General features: G+C 45.2%; 2 protein-coding genes and 1 pseudogene across 3 annotated transcripts in view; 1 reads left to right on the plus strand and 2 right to left on the minus strand.

Moving 5' to 3' along the window:
• The first annotated feature begins 385 nt into the window (after nucleotides 1-385).
• Nucleotides 386-5,896, plus strand: LOC139366688 (lipocalin-like). 2 transcript variants are annotated; one of them, XR_011626792.1, is made up of 7 exons: nucleotides 386-541; nucleotides 795-934; nucleotides 1,021-1,100; nucleotides 1,226-1,339; nucleotides 5,327-5,428; nucleotides 5,549-5,664; nucleotides 5,727-5,896. XR_011626792.1 is itself a non-coding variant. In XM_071104371.1 (6 exons), the coding sequence occupies exons 1-6, from the start codon at nucleotides 452-454 to the stop codon at nucleotides 5,566-5,568; spliced, it is 546 nt and encodes a 181-aa protein (XP_070960472.1). In that variant the 5' UTR covers nucleotides 386-451; the 3' UTR covers nucleotides 5,569-5,706. The 2 variants fall into 2 exon arrangements, 1 of the variants encoding a protein (XP_070960472.1); XM_071104371.1 differs by lacking the exon at nucleotides 5,727-5,896 and having other exon boundaries at nucleotides 5,549-5,706.
• A 1,343-nt stretch (nucleotides 5,897-7,239) lies between these two features.
• On the minus strand, nucleotides 7,240-9,370 carry LOC139366798 (E3 ubiquitin-protein ligase TRIM39-like; annotated as a pseudogene).
• Nucleotides 9,371-14,491: 5,121 nt separating this feature from the next.
• Nucleotides 14,492-15,469, minus strand: part of LOC139366689 (nucleolar and coiled-body phosphoprotein 1) — a 4,612-nt gene continuing 3,634 nt past the window's right edge. Inside the window, exons 4-5 of the mRNA XM_071104372.1 lie at nucleotides 15,248-15,321; nucleotides 14,492-15,107 (exon numbers count right to left, since the gene is read on the minus strand). Of these exons, the coding sequence (XP_070960473.1) occupies nucleotides 15,063-15,107; nucleotides 15,248-15,321 (119 nt within the window). The 3' untranslated portion in view covers nucleotides 14,492-15,062. The remainder of the gene's footprint in view (nucleotides 15,108-15,247; nucleotides 15,322-15,469) is intronic.

The raw sequence follows: 15,469 nt of genomic DNA on the forward strand, positions 1-15,469 counted from the left end.
AAAGAAAAGGACAGGCGAGAAAAGGACAGGAGAGAAAAGGAGAGGAGGAGAGAGGAGAAGAGAGAAAAGGAGAGGAGATGAGAGAAAAGGAGAGTAGATGAGAGAAAAGGAGAGGAGATGAGAGAAAAGGAGAGGAGAAGAGAGAAGGGGAGGAGAGGAGAGAAAATGAGGAGAGAGGAGAAGAGAGAAAAGGAGAGGACAGCAGCAAATCATTCTGCTTACATTGTTGACTTCTCCCCCACCTCCTCGTGCAGTTGTATAAGGGTGAGATTTACATCTTTGAGGGATGGAGAGGGGAGGGACTAACTGGAAACAAGGGGGAGAAGAGGGGAGGAGTAGAGAATAGAAGAATGTTGGAGGATATAAGGACCCTCAGTCAGCTCCCACCTTACTCATTTTCCTCCTCACACACCCCGGAGAGTCGAGCCGTCACACACACAGATCTGTAACCATGAGGCTGAGCATAATGGGAGTTCTGCTGTGCGCTACGCTGGTCGCCTGTGTCAACGTCATGCCTCAGAAAGACTTCAACCTGGAGAAGGTGAGAGAGAGAGAGACTGAGAGAACTGGTAAAACAAATGAGATAGGCTATAACAAAAAGAGAGCAGGCAAAGAGTTGAGAGAAGAGTGTTGTACAGTACAAGTGCAGAGAGAGAAGAGATTCTGCCGTTGAGGAGGGTCAGAGTAGAGAGAGGACAGTGGATCACCTGCCATGACTATTAAAAACATTTGCATTGTGAGAATGAATGAATAGTGGTTCTTCTTTTTCTTCTAAATATATTCTCTCTCCCCAGATGGCTGGTAAGTGGTGGGCCGTGGGCTTTGCCACCAACGCCAAGTGGTTTATGAACCGTAAGGCTAGTATGAAGATGGGAACTTCCATGATGCTGCCCACTGCCGGAGGTGACTTGGACATCAGCAGCGCCAACCAGAAGTGAGTTTGTGTGTCTGTGTGTCCGTGTGTGTGTGTCCGTGTGTGTGTGTCCATTTTACTCATACTGATGCTGCTCTTTCTCTCAGCGCTGATGGCTCTTGCTGGAGGATGACCGATCTGGCCAAGAAGACTGACATACCAGGCCGCTTCACCTTCACCAGCCAGCGTGAGTTCACACACACACACACACACACACACACACACACACACACACACACACACACACACACACACACACACACACACACACACACACACACAGTTAACTACATCTCTTTCTCCCTCTCTCAGGTTGGAACAATGAAAATGACATGCGTGTGGTAGCTGTCCAGTATGATGACTTTGCTCTGATCCACACCATCAAGACCAAACACGGAGTAACTGACGTTCTCAACAAACTCTACAGTAAGTCTGTCTGGCTGCCTGCATGTCTGAAATCAATTCACACCTTTAGATTCTCATTTTTTGTGTCATTCATCACAGTTTCACTTTGGTCTCTGGTTTTAGCATGGTCATGTTACAGGTGGGGTTGTATTAACCTGGTTGTGTTAACCTGGTTGTGTTGTATTAACCTGGTTGTGTTGTATTAACCTGGTTGTGTTGTATTAACCTGGTTGTGTTAACCTGGTTGTGTTGTATTAACCTGGTTGTGTTGTATTAACCTGGTTGTGTTAACCTGGTTGTGTTGTATTAACCTGGTAGTGTTGTGTTAACCTGGTAGTGTTCTGTTAACCTGGTAATGTTCTGTTAACCTGGTTGTGTTGTATTAACCTGGTTGTGTTCTGTTAACCTGGTTGTGTTGTATTAACCTGGTTGTGTTCTGTTAACCTGGTTGTGTTCTGTTAACCTGGTAGTGTTCTGTTAACCTGGTTGTGTTCTGTTAACCTGGTAGTGTTCTGTTAACCTGGTTGTGTTCTGTTAACCTGGTTGTGTTCTGTTAACCTGGTAGTGTTGTGTTAACCTGGCAGTGTTCTGTTAACCTGGTAGTGTTCTGTTAACCTGGTTGTGTTCTGTTAACCTGGTAGTGTTCTGTTAACCTGGTTGTGTTCTGTTAACCTGGTTGTGTTCTGTTAACCTGGTTGTGTTCTGTTAACCTGGTTGTGTTCTGTTAACCTGGTTGTGTTGTATTAACCTGGTTGTGTTCTGTTAACCTGGTAGTGTTCTGTTAACCTGGTTGTGTTGTATTAACCTGGTAGTGTTCTGTTAACCTGGTTGTGTTCTGTTAACCTGGCAGTGTTCTGTTAACCTGGTTGTGTGTGTTTACCTGGCTGTGTTAACCTGGTTGTGTTGTGTTAACCTGGTTGTGTTCTGTTAACCTGGCTGTGTTAACCTGGTTGTGTGTGTTTATCTGGTTGCGTTGTGCTAACCTGGTTGTGTTGTGTTAACCTGGTCGTGTTGTGTTAACCTGGTTGTGTTGTGTTAACCTGGTTGTGTTGTGTTAACCTGGTTGTGTTAACCTGGTTGTGTTGTGTTAACCTGGCTGTGTTAACCTGGTTGTGTTGTGTTAACCTGGCTGTGTTAACCTGGTTGTGTTGTGTTAACCTGGTTGTGTTAACCTGGTTGTGTTGTATTAACCTGGTTGTGTTGTATTAACCTGGTTGTGTTAACCTGGTTGTGTTGTATTAACCTGGTAGTGTTGTGTTAACCTGGTAGTGTTCTGTTAACCTGGTAATGTTCTGTTAACCTGGTTGTGTTGTATTAACCTGGTTGTGTTCTGTTAACCTGGTTGTGTTGTATTAACCTGGTTGTGTTCTGTTAACCTGGTTGTGTTCTGTTAACCTGGTAGTGTTCTGTTAACCTGGTTGTGTTCTGTTAACCTGGTAGTGTTCTGTTAACCTGGTTGTGTTCTGTTAACCTGGTTGTGTTCTGTTAACCTGGTAGTGTTGTGTTAACCTGGCAGTGTTCTGTTAACCTGGTAGTGTTCTGTTAACCTGGTTGTGTTCTGTTAACCTGGTTGTGTTCTGTTAACCTGGTAGTGTTCTGTTAACCTGGTTGTGTTCTGTTAACCTGGTTGTGTTCTGTTAACCTGGTTGTGTTGTATTAACCTGGTTGTGTTCTGTTAACCTGGTAGTGTTCTGTTAACCTGGTTGTGTTGTATTAACCTGGTAGTGTTCTGTTAACCTGGTTGTGTTCTGTTAACCTGGCAGTGTTCTGTTAACCTGGTTGTGTGTGTTTACCTGGCTGTGTTAACCTGGTTGTGTTGTGTTAACCTGGTTGTGTTCTGTTAACCTGGCTGTGTTAACCTGGTTGTGTGTGTTTATCTGGTTGCGTTGTGCTAACCTGGTTGTGTTGTGTTAACCTGGTCGTGTTGTGTTAACCTGGTTGTGTTGTGTTAACCTGGTTGTGTTGTGTTAACCTGGTTGTGTTAACCTGGTTGTGTTGTGTTAACCTGGCTGTGTTAACCTGGTTGTGTTGTGTTAACCTGGCTGTGTTAACCTGGTTGTGTTGTGTTAACCTGGTTGTGTTAACCTGGTTGTGTTGTATTAACCTGGTTGTGTTGTATTAACCTGGTTGTGTTAACCTGGTTGTGTTGTATTAACCTGGTAGTGTTGTGTTAACCTGGTAGTGTTCTGTTAACCTGGTAATGTTCTGTTAACCTGGTTGTGTTGTATTAACCTGGTTGTGTTCTGTTAACCTGGTTGTGTTGTATTAACCTGGTTGTGTTCTGTTAACCTGGTTGTGTTCTGTTAACCTGGTAGTGTTCTGTTAACCTGGTTGTGTTCTGTTAACCTGGTTGTGTTCTGTTAACCTGGTAGTGTTGTGTTAACCTGGCAGTGTTCTGTTAACCTGGTAGTGTTCTGTTAACCTGGTTGTGTTCTGTTAACCTGGTTGTGTTCTGTTAACCTGGTAGTGTTCTGTTAACCTGGTTGTGTTCTGTTAACCTGGTTGTGTTCTGTTAACCTGGTTGTGTTGTATTAACCTGGTTGTGTTCTGTTAACCTGGTAGTGTTCTGTTAACCTGGTTGTGTTGTATTAACCTGGTAGTGTTCTGTTAACCTGGTTGTGTTCTGTTAACCTGGCAGTGTTCTGTTAACCTGGTTGTGTGTGTTTACCTGGCTGTGTTAACCTGGTTGTGTTGTGTTAACCTGGTTGTGTTCTGTTAACCTGGCTGTGTTAACCTGGTTGTGTGTGTTTATCTGGTTGCGTTGTGCTAACCTGGTTGTGTTGTGTTAACCTGGTCGTGTTGTGTTAACCTGGTTGTGTTGTGTTAACCTGGTTGTGTTGTGTTAACCTGGTTGTGTTAACCTGGTTGTGTTGTGTTAACCTGGCTGTGTTAACCTGGTTGTGTTGTGTTAACCTGGCTGTGTTAACCTGGTTGTGTTGTGTTAACCTGGTTGTGTTAACCTGGTTGTGTTGTATTAACCTGGTTGTGTTGTATTAACCTGGTTGTGTTAACCTGGTTGTGTTGTATTAACCTGGTAGTGTTGTGTTAACCTGGTAGTGTTCTGTTAACCTGGTAATGTTCTGTTAACCTGGTTGTGTTGTATTAACCTGGTTGTGTTCTGTTAACCTGGTTGTGTTGTATTAACCTGGTTGTGTTCTGTTAACCTGGTTGTGTTCTGTTAACCTGGTAGTGTTCTGTTAACCTGGTTGTGTTCTGTTAACCTGGTAGTGTTCTGTTAACCTGGTTGTGTTCTGTTAACCTGGTTGTGTTCTGTTAACCTGGTAGTGTTGTGTTAACCTGGCAGTGTTCTGTTAACCTGGTAGTGTTCTGTTAACCTGGTTGTGTTCTGTTAACCTGGTTGTGTTCTGTTAACCTGGTAGTGTTCTGTTAACCTGGTTGTGTTCTGTTAACCTGGTTGTGTTCTGTTAACCTGGTTGTGTTCTGTTAACCTGGTTGTGTTCTGTTAACCTGGTTGTGTTGTATTAACCTGGTTGTGTTCTGTTAACCTGGTAGTGTTCTGTTAACCTGGTTGTGTTGTATTAACCTGGTAGTGTTCTGTTAACCTGGTTGTGTTCTGTTAACCTGGCAGTGTTCTGTTAACCTGGTTGTGTGTGTTTACCTGGCTGTGTTAACCTGGTTGTGTTGTGTTAACCTGGTTGTGTTCTGTTAACCTGGCTGTGTTAACCTGGTTGTGTGTGTTTATCTGGTTGCGTTGTGCTAACCTGGTTGTGTTGTGTTAACCTGGTCGTGTTGTGTTAACCTGGTTGTGTTGTGTTAACCTGGTTGTGTTGTTTTAACCTAGTTGTGTTAACCTGGTCGTGTTGTGTTAACCTGGCTGTGTTAACCTGGTTGTGTTGTGTTAACCTGGCTGTGTTAACCTGGTTGTGTTGTGTTAACCTGGTTGTGTTGTGTTAACCTGGCTGTGTTAACCTGGTTGTGTTGTGTTAACCTGGTTGTGTTCTGTTAACCTGGTTGTGTTGTGTTAACCTGGTTGTGTTGTGGTTGTAGGTCGCACTCCAGAGGTGAGCGCAGATGTCCAGAAGAAGTTCATGCAGTTCTCTCTGGATACAGGAATCCTCTCTGGGAACATTGTTTTCCTGCCCAACAACGGTACGACACCACACACACACACACAGATGTACAATATTATTATGGTGATCAGATACATATGAATGTGCTTCCCTGGTAGAAATCATCTCCTCACTCTTTTCTCCCTCCTCTCTATTGCAGGTGAATGTGCCGAGGCATAAATGTTCACTCATCCCATTCTCCCTCTGCTACTCTTCTACTGGCATCTGTCTCCATTTCACATCCAAACTATTTTCCTGGAAGAAGACTGAAGACTGCAAACCCCAGCCACCCCCTCCCCTGGCAGAACAAACCCCAGCCACCCCCTCCCCCGGCAGAACAAACCCCAGCCACCCCCTCCCCCGGCAGAACAAACCCCAGCCACCCCCTCCCCCGGCAGAACAAACCCCTTCACCTTTAATCCCCACTATTCCTATAAACCACTGTACTGTACACAAGCTTTTTTTTACTGCAGATTTCTCGTTGAAATAAATAATCTTTAAAAACATACACATGATCCCTACTGTCTCATTGGTCGGTGTCTGGTTGTGTTGACCTGGGTGGTGTTGATCTGGGTGGTGTTGACCTGGGTGGTGTTGACCTGGTTGTGTTTACCTGGGTGGTGTTGATCTGGGTGGTGTTGACCTGGGTGGTGTTGACCTGGTTGCGACGACCTGGTTGTGTTAACCTGGTTGTGTTTGCCTGGTTGTGTTGACCTGGTTGTGTTAACCTAGTTGTGTTGACCTGGTTGTGTTAACCTGGTTGGGTTCTTCATATTTAGAGTGAAGTGTGAGAGGAAACGATGTAAGTAGAGGCAGCAATATCAAACAGGCTTTTGGTGCTTTCAGGACAACTGTGTCAGAGCTATAGAAAGAGGAATTCCGAGTTGGATGACCATTCTAAATTATTTTTCAGTTGGAGCTCGTTTTTTTCCGAGTTCCCAGTTGTCCTGAACGCCACATGAGGGAAGGAGGTTGGGTTGAGTCATCATTAAAATGACAGGGTGTAGGTGTGTGGTGGCTGGAGTGTGAGAGAGTAAATGTGGTGTACTCTGCCCTCTACTGGTAGAAGCAGAGAATGACATGAATAACAGCAATTGTCAGCCTATTGCTTCAGTTACAAGAATATATACAGTATGTTTTTATTAAAATTCATTTTACAAAATATTAAAACTATATATTGAGTGATTTATATCACAAATTCGAATTATTTTCAGCCAATTCAAATCTACAATTCAATATTAAAAACAAAATAAACAACGCAGAGTAAAAAGTATAACCATTTTCAAGGCTCATGGATTTAAAAATAACCAGAGCTTCAGCTACATTCAAAAATAACAAAGTTAATGCGTTTACCTAACTAACTGCTTCCCAGGCTTTGTCTTCCTTCTGCTCAGAGCAATTCATAACTGAGACAAGAAACACAAATAACATTCTATAGTATAAGCTCTAAGTGTTCTGTTCCACCATTATAGACAGAGGCTCTAAGTGTTCTGTTCCACCATTATAGACAGAGGCTCTAAGTGTTGTGTTCCACCCTTATAGACAGAGGCTTTAAGTGTTCTGTTCCACTGTTATAGACAGAGGCTCTAAGTGTTCTGTTCCACCATTATAGACAGAGGCTCTAAGTGTTCTGTTCCACCATTATAGACAGGGGCTCTAAGTGTTCTGTTCCACCACCACAGAGGCTCTAAGTGTTCTGTTCCACCATTATAGACAGGGGCTCTAAGTGTTCTGTTCCACCATTATAGACAGAGGCTCTAAGTGTTCTGTTCCACCATTATAGACAGAGGCTCTAAGTGTTCTGTTCCACCACCACAGAGGCTCTAAGTGTTCTGTTCCACCATCAGAGGCCTACCCTGGTAATATGCTCATTGGCTGGAGGGCACATTCATTGAGAAGGTACGGAAAGACTCTCTCAGTGAAAGTGTGTGTAATAGTGTATAAATGTGTGTTATTATCAGGGTGACAGCATGACAGCGCTCCTCTGTCCCAGTCCAGCTGCACTCTGATCCTCTGGGGTTTCTTTCTCAATCTGAGCTGGATGTCTGGCCTCGGAGGGGACTCTACTTTATATTGAATATCACCGTCAATATCATAACCATAAGCATCACAGGGGCTTACACACCAAAGGCTTAAACACCAGAATCCACTTTCTACTTTTGCCTTCCTCTGGACAGACTCTGCTATCACACCCAGGGCTTTATTGAACCCTACCTCAACGTCCCAGCTGTGTGTTCCTGAGGTAAAGCCCTCAGAGCCCAATACCATTTTAAAGTAATTTAACCTCTCTGGGTTGTCAGGAAGCTGCTGTCTCTCTTTATTGTATATGGCACTGGTCAGGTCCTCAGACAGGATAAGATTTGGGTTGGCAGTGTTGGGGTCCAGAATCACAGAATCTGAGGAGGGAGATCAGATATAGGGTATTATTTTTGTTATGGTTTGTTGATTGATTATTGTTGTTTGTTGTTGTTGATGATGAAGTGCGCTCTCTAATCCCCGAGCTACGTGTGTGGACTTTTTAGCAACAAGGTGTTTAGCATTTGTAATGTAATGTGAAGATAATGAGAGATGACAAACTGTTGTGCAGAAAAGGTTATTGTTTTGGCTAAGTAGGTAATAGTATTAGTTTAATTTGCAGTGTTCAGCGATCTAGAAGAACTGTCATGCTCACTGTATTTCATTTCAATCCCCTGCATCTCCTCCCAGACTCTGAACTGCAGATTTCCCAGGTGTTTGGCCGCGTCTATGAGTGCTCCTGAGACCAGCTGTGGATCCGGCAGTGTGCACTGGGTTCTGGAAGAACATTCAGGAGTCAGTGCAGCTGTTGCTGTAGGGTTGGGTTCAGAACCACAGAGAAGAGAAAGATAGGAGGCAGACCACTTACCTTACCACTGTGACCTTATAGTTCTGAAAAAAACAGAAGACAAGATTAAATTAAACAATCAATATTTATCAGTCAACCAATACACATACCAACAGATCACGTCAATTTAGAGAGAGCACCTCAATCTTCTCCTTCATCACCTGACTCTTCTGCTCCTCTTCCTCCCTCAGAACAGCTATCCTCACCTCCTCTTCCTCTCGTAGAAACTGGTGGAGCTTCTCAAATTCCTTTCTCATCCGTATCTCTGTGCTCTGGGCCTTGTTCTGGAGACAGTGAGAGGAACGGTAGTAAACTATCTGCATAAACACTGGATCATACATGTTCTGCACAACGCTATCGAGTCATTATCCTTACTTTAATATGCTTTGCTGTTTCATCACAGATTTCTTTAACTTCATTAAAGCCCTTCAGCTTCTCCTGTAAGGGCTTCAGGACAGTCTGGAGTTCTTCCTGGCATAAGCAGATGTTAAGTGAATATGAGAGAGAAATAGATGGAGGAGTCAAAGTGTATAAACAAAGGGGAATTTTTAGGCACATCCCTTTCCATGTTAAAATGTGATGTGAATACAGGTTAGAATGCTGTGCAACTATAGTTCTTCATTGTCACTTAATATGCAGACAATGGCCGCTGTTTAATATTGCTGTTGTTTTAGTTTTTCTGTGTGTTACTATTACTATTTGTATTCTACTGTACCCTGTGGTCCTGTGCAGCTTCGTCTATGGGGCAGCAGTCATGTTTTTGTGGGTTTTTGAGGCCTGACACACCACACAGATGGGCTGCTTATCATCCAGACAGAAGAGCTTGAGTTTCTCGTTGTGCAGAATGCAGCGCTCCTCAGACTCCCCTGAATCTCTGCGCCTCCTCTCCTGTAAGAAGGCCTCACACAGGTTCTTTAAGACCAGGTTACAGGGAGGATCTGCCCTTGAAGATCTTCTCCTGCAAACTGGACATTCCTTTTCTGCCTTCCCCCTGCAGTATTCCTGCAGACAGGCTTTATAGAAGCTGTGACTACATGACAGGATGACAGGATCCTTGAAGATGTCACAGCACACAGCACAGGATAGATCGTCCTCTTGGAGAGATAATCTGGAAGCCATTTTGTTCTTGTGACAATCCCTCCTCTAGAATGACCGAGCCTTGTACAAAAGTTAACTTTCTCTTTTGATTCTGATTGTTAAAAACCTAGTGTGATTAAGCAGCGTGAGATCCCTGTTTTTAGTATGTATTTCTCACGGTAGTTGTAAAGGTCATTTCTCTCCTCCCAGGGTTTTCTGTGTGTTCAGTCTGGTTTCTCCAAGCAGGTAGTTTAGAGAACGCATGACAGATTAACGTCAACCATCGATGTTCACACACTAAACTTCTGAAAGGGAAGTCAAGTAGGAGGTGGAGCTTTGAGACCAGGAAACCATGATCACGTGATGAGTAGGGCCTATTTGACCCCCTGTACGCACAGCTCACAAAGTAAGTAATAATTTCACCACTAAATTGCAATCTCAAAACAGACACAGCCCATGATTAAGCCCCTCGCCTTTACTGTGTCTGTGCCACAAGAGCTAACACAAATCTTCTGTAGGTTACATGGTATACAAAACACACCTGACAATGGGAGGAGAGGAGGGATTCTATAGGGTTGTGTCATCATTAGAATGACAGGGTGATTGGATGCTGTAGTCTGTCCTCTACTCGTGGTTGTAGAGACATTTCAAAGTAAAACTCAGAAGTATTCCATAGGAGGGTTTTATTCACGTGTTACTTTGTAAACATAAAAAGCATGAACGACGAGGGTAAAGAGAAGGAGTACAATGTTCTGCAGCCATTTTGTTTATGTGAACAACAGCCATTTGTACAGTTCATTGTGATACTCACTAAACAGAGGGATGGAAGTAAAACATTTGTAGCCCACTTAACAATAGTTTTTTTTTTACTAAATGAAACTAACATGAAATCTATTTGGTACAAAATATAAAATAATACAGTGTGACACTGAAACATTGTAGACATTGATCCCAGTGCCGGACTTAGACAATGTGTGATCCCAGTGCCGGACTTAGACAATGTGTGATCCCAGTGCCGGACTTAGACAATGTGTGATCCCAGTGCCGGACTTAGACAATGTGTGATCCCAGTGCCGGACTTAGACAATGTGTGATCCCAGTGCTGGACTTAGACAATGTGTGATCCCAGTGCTGGACTTAGACAATGTGTGATCCCAGTGCCGGACTTAGACAATGTGTGATCCCAGTGCTGGACTTAGACAATGTGTGATCCCAGTGCCGGACTCAGACAATGTGTGATCCCAGTGCTGGACTTAGACAATGTGTGATCCCAGTGCTGGACTCAGACAATGTGTGATCCCAGTGCTGGACTTAGACAATGTGTGATCCCCGTGCTGGACTCAGACAATATGTGACCCCAGTGCCGGACTTAGACAATGTGTGATCCCAGTGCTGGACTTAGACAATGTGTGATCCCAGTGCTGGACTTAGACAATGTGTGATCCCAGTGCTGGACTTAGACAATGTGTGATCCCAGTGCTGGACTTAGACAATGTGTGATCCCAGTGCTGGACTTAGACAATGTGTGATCCCAGTGCTGGACTCAGACAATGTGTGATCCCAGTGCTGGACTCAGACAATGTGTGATCCCAGTGCTGGACTTAGACAATGTGTGATCCCAGTGCTGGACTTAGACAATGTGTGATCCCAGTGCTGGACTTAGACAATGTGTGATCCCAGTGCTGGACTTAGACAATGTGTGATCCCAGTGCTGGACTTAGACAATGTGTGATCCCAGTGCTGGACTTAGACAATGTGTGATCCCAGTGCTGGACTTAGACAATGTGTGATCCCAGTGCTGGACTTAGACAATGTGTGATCCCAGTGCTGGACTTAGACAATGTGTGATCCCAGTGCTGGACTTAGACAATGTGTGATCCCAGTGCTGGACTTAGACAATGTGTGATCCCAGTGCTGGACTTAGACAATGTGTGATCCCAGTGCTGGACTTAGACAATGTGTGATCCCAGTGCTGGACTTAGACAATGTGTGATCCCAGTGCTGGACTTAGACAATATGTGATCCCAGTGCTGGACTTAGACAATGTGTGATCCCAGTGCTGGACTTAGACAATATGTGATCCCAGTGCTGGACTTAGACAATATGTGATCCCAGTGCTGGACTTAGACAATGTGTGATCCCAGTGCTGGACTTAGACAATGTGTGATCCCAGTGCTGGACTTAGACAATGTGTGATCCCAGTGCTGGACTCAGACAATGTGTGATCCCAGTGCTGGACTTAGACAATGTGTGATCCCCGTGCTGGACTTAGACAATATGTGATCCCAGTGCTGGACTTAGACAATGTGTGATCCCAGTGCTGGACTTAGACAATGTGTGATCCCCGTGCTGGACTCAGACAATATGTGATCCCAGTGCTGGACTTAGACAATGTGTGATCCCAGTGCTGGACTTAGACAATATGTGATCCCAGTGCTGGACTTAGACAATATGTGATCCCAGTGCTGGACTCAGACAATGTGTGATCCCAGTGCTGGACTTAGACAATGTGTGATCCCAGTGCTGGACTTAGACAATGTGTGATCCCAGTGCCGGACTTAGACAATGTGTGATCCCCGTGCTGGACTCAGACAATGTGTGATCCCAGTGCTGGACTTAGACAATGTGTGATCCCAGTGCTGGACTTAGACAATGTGTGAGCCCCGTGCTGGACTTAGACAATGTGTGATCCCAGTGCCGGACTTAGACAATGTGTGATCCCAGTGCTGGACTTAGACAATGTGTGATCCCAGTGCCGGACTCAGACAATGTGTGATCCCAGTGCTGGACTTAGACAATGTGTGATCCCAGTGCTGGACTCAGACAATGTGTGATCCCAGTGCTGGACTTAGACAATGTGTGATCCCCGTGCTGGACTCAGACAATATGTGACCCCAGTGCCGGACTTAGACAATGTGTGATCCCAGTGCTGGACTTAGACAATGTGTGATCCCAGTGCTGGACTTAGACAATGTGTGATCCCAGTGCTGGACTTAGACAATGTGTGATCCCAGTGCTGGACTTAGACAATGTGTGATCCCAGTGCTGGACTTAGACAATGTGTGATCCCAGTGCTGGACTCAGACAATGTGTGATCCCAGTGCTGGACTCAGACAATGTGTGATCCCAGTGCTGGACTTAGACAATGTGTGATCCCAGTGCTGGACTTAGACAATGTGTGATCCCAGTGCTGGACTTAGACAATGTGTGATCCCAGTGCTGGACTTAGACAATGTGTGATCCCAGTGCTGGACTTAGACAATGTGTGATCCCAGTGCTGGACTTAGACAATGTGTGATCCCAGTGCTGGACTTAGACAATGTGTGATCCCAGTGCTGGACTTAGACAATGTGTGATCCCAGTGCTGGACTTAGACAATGTGTGATCCCAGTGCTGGACTTAGACAATGTGTGATCCCAGTGCTGGACTTAGACAATGTGTGATCCCAGTGCTGGACTTAGACAATGTGTGATCCCAGTGCTGGACTTAGACAATGTGTGATCCCAGTGCTGGACTTAGACAATGTGTGATCCCAGTGCTGGACTTAGACAATATGTGATCCCAGTGCTGGACTTAGACAATGTGTGATCCCAGTGCTGGACTTAGACAATATGTGATCCCAGTGCTGGACTTAGACAATATGTGATCCCAGTGCTGGACTTAGACAATGTGTGATCCCAGTGCTGGACTTAGACAATGTGTGATCCCAGTGCTGGACTTAGACAATGTGTGATCCCAGTGCTGGACTCAGACAATGTGTGATCCCAGTGCTGGACTTAGACAATGTGTGATCCCCGTGCTGGACTTAGACAATATGTGATCCCAGTGCTGGACTTAGACAATGTGTGATCCCAGTGCTGGACTTAGACAATGTGTGATCCCCGTGCTGGACTCAGACAATATGTGATCCCAGTGCTGGACTTAGACAATGTGTGATCCCAGTGCTGGACTTAGACAATATGTGATCCCAGTGCTGGACTTAGACAATATGTGATCCCAGTGCTGGACTCAGACAATGTGTGATCCCAGTGCTGGACTTAGACAATGTGTGATCCCAGTGCTGGACTTAGACAATGTGTGATCCCAGTGCCGGACTTAGACAATGTGTGATCCCCGTGCTGGACTCAGACAATGTGTGATCCCAGTGCTGGACTTAGACAATGTGTGATCCCAGTGCTGGACTTAGACAATGTGTGAGCCCCGTGCTGGACTTAGACAATGTGTGATCCCAGTGCTGGACTTAGACAATGTGTGATCCCAGTGCTGGACTTAGACAATGTGTGATCCCAGTGCTGGACTTAGACAATGTGTGATCCCAGTGCTGGACTTAGACAATGTGTGATCCCAGTGCTGGACTCAGACAATGTGTGATCCCAGTGCTGGACTTAGACAATGTGTGATCCCAGTGCTGGACTCAGACAATGTGTGATCCCAGTGCTGGACTTAGACAATGTGTGATCCCAGTGCTGGACTTAGACAATGTGTGATCCCAGTGCTGGACTTAGACAATGTGTGATCCCAGTGCTGGACTCAGACAATGTGTGATCCCAGTGCTGGACTTAGACAATGTGTGATCCCAGTGCCGGACTTAGACAATGTGTGATCCCAGTGCTGGACTTAGACAATGTGTGATCCCAGTGCTGGACTTAGACAATGTGTGATCCCAGTGCTGGACTCAGACAATGTGTGATCCCAGTGCTGGACTTAGACAATGTGTGATCCCAGTGCTGGACTCAGACAATGTGTGATCCCAGTGCTGGACTTAGACAATGTGTGATCCCAGTGCTGGACTTAGACAATGTGTGATCCCCGTGCTGGACTTAGACAATGTGTGATCCCAGTGCTGGACTTAGACAATGTGTGATCCCAGTGCTGGACTCAGACAATGTGTGATCCCAGTGCTGGACTTAGACAATGTGTGATCCCAGTGCTGGACTTAGACAATGTGTGATCCCAGTGCTGGACTTAGACAATGTGTGATCCCAGTGCTGGACTTAGACAATGTGTGATCCCCGTGCTGGACTTAGACAATATGTGATCCCAGTGCTGGACTTAGACAATGTGTGATCCCAGTGCTGGACTTAGACAATGTGTGATCCCAGTGCTGGACTTAGACAATGTGTGATCCCAGTGCTGGACTCAGACAATATGTGACCCCAGTGCCGGACTTAGACAATATGTGATCCCAGTGCTGGACTTAGACAATGTGTGATCCCAGTGCTGGACTTAGACAATGTGTGATCCCAGTGCTGGACTTAGACAATGTGTGATCCCAGTGCCGGACTTAGACAATGTGTGATCCCAGTGCTGGACTTAGACAATGTGTGATCCCAGTGCTGGACTTAGACAATATGTGATCCCAGTGCTGGACTTAGACAATGTGTGATCCCAGTGCTGGACTCAGACAATGTGTGATCCCAGTGCTGGACTTAGACAATGTGTGATCCCAGTGCTGGACTTAGACAATGTGTGATCCCAGTGCTGGACTTAGACAATGTGTGATCCCAGTGCTGGACTTAGACAATGTGTGATCCCAGTGCTGGACTTAGACAATGTGTGATCCCAGTGCTGGACTTAGACAATGTGTGATCCCAGTGCTGGACTCAGACAATGTGTGATCCCAGTGCTGGACTCAGACAATGTGTGATCCCAGTGCTGGACTTAGACATACAGGCAACAAGCATCATGTATTTTAATGATAACTTCAGCTTTCTGTCTCTCTGTGGCTCAGTCTTCATCCCAACACCACGGGCGACGTCTCACACATATATTTCTTCATCTGAAACAATATATAAAGAATACATATGAACAGATCCACTCTATTATCATCACATCCAATATCTTGACAATATCTCCCACTCAGTGTGTGTGTGTGTGTGTGTGTGTGTGTGTGTGTGTGTGTGTGTCTGTCTGTCTCACCTGTCTCTGCTTCCTCCTGGTCTGCATTTCCTGCTGCTGCTTTAGCCGCACCTCCTCCAGACTCAGACTCCCACCTGCACACACACACACACACACACACACACACAATTTTACGGAATCCACCCGTCTCATATAAACTAAAACAAATAGTTGTACCATGGTGCGCCCTTGTGGCTATAAACAGAACTACAGCAGATAAATCTACCGACAGAGACACAGTAA

This window comes from Oncorhynchus clarkii, chromosome 15, assembly GCF_045791955.1.
Source record: "Oncorhynchus clarkii lewisi isolate Uvic-CL-2024 chromosome 15, UVic_Ocla_1.0, whole genome shotgun sequence".
Classification (NCBI taxonomy): Eukaryota; Metazoa; Chordata; class Actinopteri; order Salmoniformes; family Salmonidae; genus Oncorhynchus; species Oncorhynchus clarkii.

What these genes read in the sequence shown, in the direction of transcription:
- LOC139366688 (XM_071104371.1), top strand. Translation starts at nt 452, where the DNA reads ATGAGGCTGAGCATAATGGGAGTTCTGCTGTGCGCTACGCTGGTCGCC. An exon ending in AAGACTTCAACCTGGAGAAG is followed by an intron (nt 542 to 794) that starts GTGAGAGAGAGA and finishes CTCTCTCCCCAG; the next exon opens with ATGGCTGGTAAGTGGTGGGC. An exon ending in TGTTTTCCTGCCCAACAACG is followed by an intron (nt 5,429 to 5,548) that starts GTACGACACCAC and finishes TCTCTATTGCAG; the next exon opens with GTGAATGTGCCGAGGCATAA.